Below are 12,869 nucleotides of genomic sequence, written 5' to 3'. Positions count from 1 at the left end.
CACACAAACTCAAATACACACACACACACAAACACAAATACACACACACACACAAACACACTCACACATACACACACACACACACACACTCACTCTCACACACACACCCACACACACACATACACACACACACACACACACTCACTCACACACACACACACACACACTCTCACACACACACACACACACACACTCACTCACACTCTCACACACACACTCACACACACACTCACACACACACACACAAACTCAAATACACACACACACACAAACACACTCACACATACACACACACACACACACACTCACTCACACACACACACTCACACACATTCTCACACACACACACACATTCACACACACACACACACACACACTCTCACACACACGCACGCACACACACACACACACACTTTCTCACACACACTCGTACACACACATACTCACACTCGCGCACACACACACAAATACACACTCGCACACACCCACACTCTCTCTCTCAAACACACACTCTCTCTCACACACACACACACACACACACACAGACACACAACTCATCACACACTCACACTCACAATGAAACACACACACACACTATTCATTGGCTTAAACATAATAATTATAAATTATATTTAATCAATTTAAACTTTGAACTGAAATCAAGTAGTTATGTCATAAGTGAAGTGAGGCACCACTTCTTGCTCTTAAAGAGTTAATATTTACTGTATTACTGAAATAACTGTATTTATTATATTTAGTAGGCAAGATGCTTTTATCAAAGCCACTTACACATGAGACTATAAAGATCATAAACATTCCATAATTCATCAGTAATGAGCATCCACCAGTTAATTAACAGCATCTCTCATTTTCATTATTTCAGTTGTATTTCAGTTAACAGGAATATATTTTAGTCATAATCTCGGGATCCACGGAGAAATATTAAAAGCCAGACTCGTGCACGTGATGTGGTGATGATGATGATGTGTGTGACTCATCATAACTCATAATTCTCTGATAATAATCTCCTCTCACAGGTTCATGTGGCCGAGCTGCTGGTTTCTCATGGAGCCAATCTAAACGCCCAAAACACACCTGGAGGAGACGCCCATAGGTACACACACTTACATCATCCTCAGCACATCCACAAACACCTGAGACCTGCTCCTCACACACACCAGACCGGCCTGACAGTATCCCATGATTCATAGCGCCCAATCCTTTCTTTTAATAGGACAGATTCATGATAAAATCTCAGGAAACAGGCATTCATCGTGTGTGTGTGTGGTGTGTGTGTGTGTTCAGATCTGTGTGAGGATGAGGAGTTCAGGAATCATTGCTGGAGTTGAAGCACAACACGACATCATCATGAAATCCCAGCTGAAGCACAAGACGTCGCTGTGTCGCCGGACCAGCAGCACGGGCAGCCGCGGGTACAACACACACACACACACACACACAGATACAGCACACACACACAGATACACATACACACACACAAATACAAACACAGATACACACACATACACAGATACACACACACACACACATACAAAAAAAAAATATATATATATATATATATAAATGCTGACACCTGCTGGCCGCTGATGGTCACTGCACAGGCTCATGTTTCCTCAGTTATCTGCTGACATTGCATAGACTCTTATTTTCTTCATATACAGCTGTAGTCATAAATGCTATAGTGTTACACTGACCATAGCAGAACACGGAAGGTTTAACACACATGCTGACAGCTGCTGGCCGTTCTCACACACACACACACACCACACACACACACACACACACATGTGCCTCCTGCTGGGAGCTTCACAAACACATTTCATTGAATGAAAATCATTCGGTTTCTAAAGCAGATTTAAACTGGTCAGCGTTCTTCTTCTGTGGTGATTACGTCACACTCTTTGTTCTCACGCTTCGGCTGCTTGTGCAGGAAAGTGGTGCGCAGGGCGAGTCTGTCCAACAGACACAACCTCTGCAGGAAGGAGTATCAGACCGAAGCCATCGTGTGGAGAGGAGGACGAGAGGAAGAGGAGCGAGAGCGAGAGTCTGAGCAGGAGAACAGCCGCTCGGTGAGAAAAACACTCACAAAGAGTCCACAGGATTCTAGAGCTCATCACTTTAGACGGGCACTTTAGTTGTTATTATTATTATTATTAGCAACAGTAATATTTTTTTGTTATAATTTCATTCTTTTTTTTTCTTAAAACATGCAACATTAAATATATTGTTATTAAATATTAAAACAGTATTTGAATTTTGAAATGCTAGCATTTTAATAAATTATTTTTGTTGAATTTCTTTTTTAATTACTTTTTTCTTTTTCTGTCGCACAACCTATTATTTCTGCCCATTAACCCCTTGTATTCTTTCAATCACAGGTGTTTTTAAAACCAGTCAACTGCAATTTTATATCATTGTCATAATTCTACTTCTATCATTAATTGTTATAATAATATTTGTTTTTAAATATAAGCATTTTAGCAACAGTACTCTTTTTTCTGTTCTGTAAAATAATTTGTACAAAATTATTTTTTTGTTATTAATAATTTTACAACCTGAATTTTCTATTACTGAAAATTACAAATCTTTTTCTTTTAATGTCGCATTTTACTACAGTGCAGTTTACTGTAGCTTTTAACATGCTCTTCATTCTGAGTCTGAGAGGTTTCACGTATTTTATAATCTATATGTTCTGCACATTACATTAAAGTTAAATCTGTCATTATTTCCTCGTCCTTGTGTCTTTCCAAAACCATGAGACTCATCAAGTGACCATATATTATAAAAAAATCAAACAAGTTTCTGTCCTGAAGTCCAAGTTAACACAACTTAAAAGACCCAAAAGATCCCGAATCCCTCAAGCATTTAAATCCGATCTAGACATTAGACAGGAAGTCCTGCTGTTTCTTCAACTGTGATGTTTTGACTTCCTGTTTGCAGACGCAGCCCGACGACGCTCCGAGAGCAGCGGGGATCCTCAAGGAAGGCGTCCGACAGAACGGCTGCATCTCCAGCACTCCAGCGCCTAACGGTGACCCTGTGACCCCTGACCCCACGCCCTCCGCCGAGCAGACCAAGCCCAAAGAGCATGTGCAGACACTGTCCGAACTCAAGAAGCAGCGCTCCGCCGCCAAACTCCTCGTCCAGCCCGTCCTCAACGGACACCTGGGAAACGGCTCGACCAATCCCAGTCCAGAAGATCCACACATGCCTCAGGTCTCGTCCAATGGCAGCACAGTCTACTTCACGCCGGCCAGCGGAGACCCGCCCCTTCTGAGGTTCAGGCAGCCAATAGAAGACGAGGATCCCAAGAGTGACAGCTGCTGCTGCATCTCATAGATCTAGCTCACACACACACACACACACATATCTATCCCACAAAAGGATCCTGTTTATCACCCGCTTTTATTTCTCATTCCGAGTCTGGAAGTCTCTCTGAAGCCTGTGCAGGAACAGGAAATGACCTCATTCAGGCTAACAGCTGCAGCTGTGTAATGTGTGATTGTGCTGCAGCTCTCCTGTACAGTATTTATTTGTATATGTGCATAGAGCCACTCTTAATTCTGTAAGATTATTTATTGTATTCCAGAGCGATGCAGAGACGGACGGAGCACAGATGAGTCAGTATTTTTCTATGATAGTGTTATTATAATGAGCAGATGAAGTATATGAATGCACACTCAAATCACAAGAAGAAGTAGCCTTTGATATGTTTTGCATCGTCACGATATTTTCACAACACACTTGCTGCAGAAAAAAAAGACTGTTAATGTAATTTAATGCAGCATCACAATAAATACTAACATTATGCATAAATGCATTTAAATCAAATTAAACATAGTGTTATTTTTTTTCTATATGACACTTTTAGTGAGATTTAGTGAAACGGTTACTGTTATGAAAAGAGCTTGTGAAATATGACCCAGATGTGTTTATAGGAAGAAAGTGTTCGTGATTCTCCCAATGAAGGGTTAATTTATTTTATTCGATCCGCTCGATCGTGACACTCTGCTCTTTCGGGTGCCAAAGTCTTCCAGAGTGATGGACGTCAGAAACAGCCAATCAGGTTCCAGTGCCAGTCCCGTAGCCCCGCCCACTCCTCAGCGCTCATGCGTCAGAGCCGGGAAAGAATGTAAATAATGCTTGGAATGCATTTCCTTCAAACACGAGCTGATGTTCAGGAAGGAAAGTATTCTGTAGCCTGTGATGGTGAATCTGAAATAGACATATGAGTAGAGTTCACACGTGAGGAGTTGAGCTTCCGTTTCTACTGAGGAGCACGAAGGGAAAAGAGCATCACAACTACTGATCTGATCATTACTGGAATCTACTGATCACTGTATTAACATATTTTCAATAAAGTGTATATTTTGGTCAGTTTGTAAAGGGTTTGTGTCGTCAGTGCTGAGTGAGATGTTTAAGGAAGTGATGATTGCGTCATCGGTGTGTTTAGAACCACAGTGAGTCAGCAGTTCACCACCAATGAGGAAGAAAGCCTGCACACACGTGCTCACTGTAAATATTGATTCAGTCGGTCTACATCAGCTTTAGTCCTGCACTGGGATTCTGGATTTGAATTCGACATTTATTTGATATTTAATACAAATTTTACATTTATATTAAGACGTTTTACAAAACAAAACAAAACTGCATTTGCATGCAGTATATTAATTATCTTGAATAAATGGAAAATATGTTTAATGTTTGAAATATGATGTTGATTTGATAAAATAAAAATACAGAAAAATTTAGAAATAGTATTCTGATTTCAAACAGCTGTTTACTCTGTTAATATATGTTCAAATTAAATTTATTTATTTGATCAAATCTGCATTAACTCCAGTCTTCCGTGTATTTTTTTAGATATTTTTGTGGAAACCGTGATGCAATTATTTTTCAGGATTCACAGATAAATACAAAGTTCAAAGGAACAGCATTTATTTTAAAAAGAAGTCTTCTGTAACATTATAATGCACCGTTCAAAAGCCTTGGGACTTTGAGACGTTTTCATTTTATTGAAATTAATACTTTTATTCAGCAAGTGTGTGTTTAAATTGATGAAAAGTGATAGTAAAGAAGAAATGTGGTTGGGAAAGACTGGTAATATTCTGGATTGGTCTCTGGGTGTATTTCTGTGACTGCAGGTCAATCTTAGGTTCAAACTCTCAGTAAATGACCTTTCTAACGCTCCTCTATCTCAGGAAACCGCTCTGAGTCCAGGGTTTAACCGTTGCATCAGTGATTCTTGTCTTTTGTTGAACCTCAATGGTGGAATAATCTTCTGAACTCCACCCGAGCAGACGAGTCCCTCACAATGTTTTCAAGAAACTCCTAAAACGTTCAGATCCATTCATGCATCGAGCCTGAGCTCTTCTTTAGTCTGTGGATAAAGGCTGCTAGATCCATGTAAACAGCTTCTACACAATCTACACACGCTAACATATCAACTAATGCTTCAACGTTGTTTTGAATGTTTGACATGGTTTTAAATAAACCAAATCAAACAGATTGTTGAAGTATTAGTTATGTATCTTATTGAAAGGAACTAACTATAAATGTTGAATGATTGTGGTTTAATGGGTTTTTATTGCTCAACAAGTGTTAGATTTCAGATCTTTTTGTTTGCACAACAGAGTTTCATGCTCAAGCTTGTGCAAGACACTCGTAACAATACAGGAAGGATTGGAGCTTATTGCTTTTATTAAAGATGCATTATTATCTGTCAGCAGCGATCCATCAAACACGTTTAATGCAGATCATTTTGTGGCTGGATCAAGCCTTCAGTGATTCTGAGAATCTAACACTGATCCTCCTGACACCAAAAATACCATTAATAATGAAACAATTAAAATATTCCAAATAAATGCTGTTCTTTTGAACTTTCTGTTCATCTGTGAATCCTGAAAAATAAAATGCATCACGGTTTTCACAAAAATATTATAGTTTTTAACATTGAAAAGATTCTTGAGCAGTAAATCATCATGTTAGAATGATTTCTGAAGATCATGCGACACTGAAGACTGGAGGAATGATGCTGAAAATACACATAGAAAATAGCTGTTTTGCATTATAATATATTCTGATCAAATGAATGTATCCTTGGTGAGCAAAAGAGACCGTATAAAACATTTTATAAAATATTACCGACTCCAAACTTTTGTGGAGTAGTGCATTAAACTGACAGATACTGAAGAATAATAATCTAATACCTTTATAAAATCAGGCAGGTCATTGAAAAACGAGATTTTTAGAGAGTATTCTCTACTTTAGAAGGAAGGAATTAAATTCAAACACATCCAGACACATGATGATGATTTAAAACCTCTCCATTTGGATCAGGAGAAAACGTCCAAATATTTCAGAGTGAGACATGCTCATGTGTGTATTAATGTACTGATCACTCTCCAGTTCCTGTTCTGGGCGGATGTGACGTAATCCAGCAATCACTGTTAGTGATAGACTCTGTAATTGGCTCGTGCAGTGGATCAGAGGTCACCATCAGTGCTTCAGTCTGCTGGATCTGATCTGGTGTGTGTGTGTGTGTGTGTGTGCATCTTCACTGAGAGTCAGAGGGGGGGCTTCAGTCAGCGAGTGAAATGTCAAGAGATGTGCAAACCGTTTTAAACGAGGGAGCAAAGTTTCACCACATCCTGTGGACAATGAGTTACAACCAGCTCTGACGCACGAGACAGGGGCTCTGCTCGCCGCAGCTCCAAAACACACGAACATCACCGACACATCTGCAGTACTACAAGACGTTTCCTATCGGATGTCAAGCAGACGTTTAGAAGATCTCTTTAAGATGGTTATAATTTGCAATGCAATGCATGTAAAACTGACCCCAGAGATGTCTGCTAATGTACAAACATCTGAGAAACGTTTTTAAGATGTCAGTTTTACATGCATTCTAAATCATAAACATCTGAAAGACATCTTATAAACATCTGCTTGACATCTGATAAAGGGATCGTCCTATAGACGCATTGCACGTGAGCGAGCACGTCCTGCAGATGTAAATGAGACGTCAAACAGATGTCTCCGTGATGTACGTGTACTGTTGATGTTGATCAAACGTGTTGTATTTCATTCCCGGGCAGTCTGCCTGATGTACGATTAACGTGTCAAGACAGGGATTGTTTTATAACCGGATCTCGATGCTCAGATTACCGGAGAGCTCTTGTACTGCACCTGCTGATGCTCTCAGCTCATGCAGCTCTTCTTGAGTTCATCTTTTATTTATAGTTTGGACGGAGGCGTGTCTTCACTGATCACCGATCAACTGAGGCGGGACCGTCACACGCTCGCGCTCGTATCATATTAAGCGTTATTCCCGTGCATGTCGGAGCGATGTTTCACTGTCGGAGGAACGTTTCTGGAGCGGCTTTATTGCCGCGCGTTCTGTACGCGAGCCGCGCATTGCATAACCACCGCGCGACGTGCTGCTCTCGCGTCTACCGGAGATTAACGGCGACGCACGCTGTTGTATCCCGTTCACGCGAGACTCTGCCGCCGGACCTCGCTGCACGCGCGCCGATGGCGGTGTTTGCTTTGAACGCTGCCGCGCCGCGCCGCGAATACAGCGACGCGAGGAACGGAGATCGAAGCGTCCCCGGACTCGGTGAACTGGAGTCGTTCCCACCCGCTCGTTCTCCAGCTCCGGTCGCGATCCAGACGAGACGATCCTCCACGACTCCCGAGAAAACGCAAGAAGAACGCGCCGCTAACCCTCAAACGGTACGTCAACAGTTCTGATCAAACTTTTGCATTTGAATGTTGTCCATCTGTCGTTTATCGGTGTCCACAGTCGCGTGTTGTGTGCGGAACGCTCGCTCTTTGTTCGCTCTGAGCGCGTGAAGCTTGAACGTGCTGCAGGAGTTGATATCGCGTCATCGGGTTTGATGTTAAAGTTACATTGTTGTCATTTCACTTCCTCTGTCTGGACGCAGAACTCGCGCTCGCGGTTACGCACGCTCTGTTTACACTGACGCTCTCGTGCGTGCTCGTTTACTATGGTGCAGAATCGAACAGCTGTGGTGTTTTATAAGAGTTATCAGACGTGTTTGCATCGGCTGTTTGTCTAGTTGCACTTCAACAGCTGATGTAGTAGTAGCCTAGTTAGTCATCTTTCACTTTCACCGCTGTCAGACTGATGACGCTGCGCTTCTGCGCGCGCGTGCGTGTGTGCGTGGGTTGGTTTAATAACACTAGTCTTTGGTGAGGGTTGACTGCTGCTTGTTTGCTCAGGTTTTGTTGGGTTAGTCAGTGCTTGTTTCCCGGTCAAGGTTCACACGCGACCTCCACATGTCATCTGCTTATCTTTCTTTGACCTTCACTTTATTAATTTAATTTAATTTTATAAATAAATTTAAGTGTACCGTTTATTGCACGCACAAATCTTGCAAACTTAATATAAAAGATTCTGCCTGACTTCAGACTGATTTCCTGAAGTTGGTGTGGCTCAAAAAGAGTGTACTTTTAAAGCCAGAATCGGCGATTAGAGTCGATACCGATACTTCTATAATCCGATAATTTTAATAAATTATTACAGGTGTAAAACGGGCAATAATACTCACTTAACGTTATATATGAAACACTTTTTAACATTCAATATGCTTTATGTGCGACATATTATTATATTTTTGTTTACAATTTTTTTTTTAATGTTTACTGTAGTGGTAACCTTGGAAATCTACAAATACTAGAGTTGAACTATGGTCGCTTTAGTAAAACCGTGGCTCATTTTCATCAGGGACTGCTAGTGAAAAGACCTTTTACCTTTTTATTCTGACAGTGTATGTTACAAAAATGCAACACAGACTAAATTAACTGGTTTATTCGATAACAAACACCACCCAATCAACCAAAATGCACTCATTTATACCAACAAAACTACATTTATCTGTTAAAGCAGGCTCTTTAATGTAACAAGGTTACTTTTGTAAAGCATCATTAATTTGTATGAATTTTGAGTAGCCAGACTTTACCACATCGACAACGATTGTTTAATCACATAATATCGTATCATCAATAAAGTGCTTGTTTTAAATGTGTGTTGCATTATGTGTATTACAGATGATGAAATATTCAGAGTATAAACATTACAACATGAGATTGCTCAGCTGTATTTTATCTTTGAGGAATATGCATGAAGCAAGGACAGAAGAGGCGTGGTTGTTTAAAAATATCTTTAAGGAAATAAACTAGAATGACTTGACTATAATTCATATCTTAGCCTGATGTGTTAGAAATGTGAGTGAGTTTGTGATTGCAGAATATTAATAAAAACGTAACCTTTTTGTTTATTTATTTTTATGGGGTGCCAGCTTCATGGGGGTTTAATCGCATCAGTGTGAAGAAACAAACATTCCTGAACAAGTCTCTAGCTGTTCGTTCGGTTTAATTTTCCGCTTTAAAGAACTCTATTGGCCTGATTGTGTTCACATATAATACTGCCAAAGCTCTATACAATATTACAACAAGGTTTTTTTGTGTGTGTTTTTTGAGGCTTTTAATGAAGGAAAAATCCATTCATAGTGTTGTTATTATGACATATCTTCAGTTAAAATATGGCTAATTAAATATGTAAATATTCATATCCCTCTATATAAGCCAGAAAATAAATGTACATTTAAGATGAATCTCATTTTACTGGAAATTCTGCTTTGTCTGGCTTCAGTAATTCAGTCAATACAATTTAAAAATATAGTTAATTTAGTATTTTACATACATTTTTACACAAACTCACTTATGCAAACTCACTCACTCACACACATACTCTCTCACACACACACACACACACGCTCACTCGCAAACTCACTTAAACACACACACACACACTTTTTCTCTGCAGCAATTGTGTAGATTGTGATGTTGTGCGTCTCAAACACTCTTTATCTCACACAATGCAACATTGTGTCTTTGGACACTGGCACGCTGCCCCCCCCCCCCACACACACACGTCTCTATGGCAATGAAAGGCTGTGTTTGTGTCGTTGCGGGTTGAATTAGGTCATGTTTGTGGCTCATAGGTGAACAGAATCCACACTGTCACACAAACACACAGATCCGTCAAAAACAGACCGTTTTCTTCTGTTTCTCAAGTGTTTGGATTCTGCTCAAAGTTCTTCCACTGAAGCACAGAGAGCTGAATCTACTTCTGCTGGAGGTTTCGAACGCCTATTTCTGATTCCTCAGCACGACTGCAGTAATTGGCTCCTGAAGCAGGCACTCGCGAGATTCTGCGTTCTGATTGGTTGTGGTCTGTCAGGCCCCTCCCACCGAGGCCTTTTCAGGACGTCCTGGACTCCCCGAGAGTTTTAATCACGTCGAATCTTTCGTCTGATTGCTGATGGTTCCCGTGTGTGTCTCTGCAGGATCAGGTGTCGTCTGTGTCCGGCGCTGAAGGTCAGAGGTCAGATCAGAAGCCCAGTAAGACGCAGCAGCTCAGGAAGGTGTTTAAGGAGTACGGCTCCGTCGGTGTTTCCTTCCACATCGGAATCTCGCTCATTTCTCTGGGAATGTTCTACCTCGCTGTGTCCAGGTCAGACTCAGGGAACTGATTTCACCAAACTACAGGCAAATCCATAAAATCACATATATTTCAATACTATTGTAGTTTTTATTAATATTTTTCTGTTTTATTTTAATTTGAAAATTCTAAATAGATTTTTTATATATATATATATATATATATATATATATATATATATATATATATATATATATATATATATATATATACACATGCATACTTTAAAAAAATTATTTAATATATTTTATATCTATCTATATAAGTTTATTTCAGTTTTGGTTTCAGTTATTTTAGGATATCATGTTAAACTAAATTAAAAAAAAATGTTAGCAACCATCAATTTTCAAATAAACTGATTATTGGAGTACGTTTTCCAAGAAAATACTATTTCAATATTTCTACTTCCAAATGAATGTTTAATTAACATCTTAATATAATAGACTGATACATCACCGTTTGATATTTTATAATGCACTACATTTAATTATTGCACACTTGCATCACTTTTATTCAGTGCAAATTTTACTTTAACTTTTATCATTGGACATTATTAGTTTTTAATTTTTTCGAGTGTTTGCATATATTTCATATATTTTTCAGTGTTTATTAATTTGTGATCTCAGGTGTTTCACAGGTCACACAAATCACTAATGCACTGCCTGCAGTAGTTCATTGCATTGACATTCTTCAGCTGAAGTGGTTTATTTGTTGACTCCACTTGTTTCCGCTCTGATGTGTGTGTGTGTGTGTGTTCCAGCGGGCTGGACGTGACGGCTCTGCTGTGTAAGCTGGGCTTCAGTGAGTCTGTGGTTCAGTCGCGGCTGGCTGCTGGCACCAGTACGTTTGTGTTAGCGTACGCCGTGCACAAGCTCTTCGCTCCGCTGCGGATCAGCATCACGCTGGTGTGTGTTCCTCTGATCGTCAGACACCTCCGGAGGACAGGACTCTTCAGAGCCGGTCCAAACCGTCCATAAGCTCGTCTGTCCGCTCCACTCGTGACACTAACTCCTCCAGAGCGGACAGAAATCAGTGTGCACGCCGTGTGGATATTAACACGCGTGTGATGAATCCAGTGCCTCTTTCTGATCAGGACTTCATGAATGTTCTTTAGTTTAAGCTCTGCAGTCCTTGTGAAGTCTGTCGACATTTATTCATTTTAGCAGCTGTGATTTATACATTTTTTCTCTGTAAATGAAAGAGTTAATGAAGGACTGTGATGTTTTGTTTTATAGTTTGAGACGGTTGAATTAATTTTGTTCACACTAATGTGAATCGCCTCTTTCAAACAGGATTTTAAAGCAGGTTTCAGGACAATTTTGAATTTTGACTGTTAATTATATTGCATATAATTTTATTGGAAATCTTAATGATGTTATATTTGGCTGTTTAATTATATAATAAAATATTTGCTCTATAAGGTCTGTTTTTTTTTGTTTTTTTTTTACATGTTTATGATGATCTCTAGGCACACAAAGCCTCATATTTAATAACAAACCGTATACACCATAATACACATTTTATGCAATTTAGATGATTTATGTAGAGAAATACATTTTATATAATCTCAGAAATTAGATTTTTCCTGTTTAATAATTCATTCTCCACATGCTGTAGATGTTTGTTTTTCCAGAAATGAAGAAAAAAGTGACAAAGATGTGAAGCAATATTATTTATAAAACCTTCAACCTTTTTAATACACGTTTTGCACATTTATAACTTAAGACAGGGAACAAATAATTTCACAAGGGACTTATTCCTTCAAAATAGATTAAATAAAAAAAATCAATATTAATAATAACGATAATATTAAAGTACAATATCTGAAAGGGAATTGAAACTTTAAGAAAGATGCATCAGGACAGCATTTAAATAGTAACTCTTTTGACAGAAGCATAAGTTTTCCTTGAGATGATGTTTGGGAAATAAAGCAGAGCAGAAAAGAATCAGTAGGATCTGTATTCATTCATTATTCTGAATTCTAGAAATGCTTCATATTGTGTTAAAATAGAACTAAAAAAACGTCATGTCCACAGTCTCTCATGACGTCAGCAGCGCGCTCTAGTGGTCAGACAAGAGATACGTGCAATACTGTGTGGGATAAAAATAATATAAATATGATTTAAATGCTAAAAGGACAGTTCACCCAAAATAAAAACCGTTAACCTGTTATAAAAAAATAAATAAAATTAAATATATTGAGGAGCTTACACATATTTAACCCGTTAATGACCCGCAGTAGCTTCAGTCGCCAGTAGGGGTCAGTGTTTGATCATCATTATTATTAATCAACGAGTGAGTTTTTCACAGAAAGAGACAC

The 12,869-nt window shown here is 39.2% G+C and overlaps 2 protein-coding genes across 2 annotated transcripts; both read left to right on the top strand.

Annotated features, from left to right (window-relative positions):
- The first annotated feature begins 1,337 nt into the window (after positions 1 to 1,337).
- Positions 1,338 to 4,664, top strand: LOC113089208 (protein phosphatase 1 regulatory inhibitor subunit 16B-like). The gene is made up of 3 exons (XM_026255942.1): positions 1,338 to 1,433; positions 1,952 to 2,090; positions 2,962 to 4,664. The coding sequence occupies exons 1-3, from the start codon at positions 1,369 to 1,371 to the stop codon at positions 3,358 to 3,360; spliced, it is 603 nt and encodes a 200-aa protein (XP_026111727.1). The 5' UTR covers positions 1,338 to 1,368; the 3' UTR covers positions 3,361 to 4,664.
- Positions 4,665 to 7,102: 2,438 nt separating this feature from the next.
- On the top strand, positions 7,103 to 11,966 carry LOC113089207 (protein FAM210A). Its single transcript, XM_026255941.1, has 3 exons — positions 7,103 to 7,755; positions 10,395 to 10,561; positions 11,310 to 11,966. The coding sequence occupies exons 1-3, from the start codon at positions 7,369 to 7,371 to the stop codon at positions 11,524 to 11,526; spliced, it is 771 nt and encodes a 256-aa protein (XP_026111726.1). The 5' UTR covers positions 7,103 to 7,368; the 3' UTR covers positions 11,527 to 11,966.
- The last annotated feature ends 903 nt before the right edge of the window (positions 11,967 to 12,869 follow it).

This window comes from Carassius auratus, unplaced genomic scaffold (assembly GCF_003368295.1).
Source record: "Carassius auratus strain Wakin unplaced genomic scaffold, ASM336829v1 scaf_tig00048877, whole genome shotgun sequence".
In the NCBI taxonomy this organism is placed as follows: Eukaryota; Metazoa; Chordata; class Actinopteri; order Cypriniformes; family Cyprinidae; genus Carassius; species Carassius auratus.
Note: the sequence above shows the minus strand (reverse complement) of the source record. Positions and strands in the feature narration are given on the sequence as shown.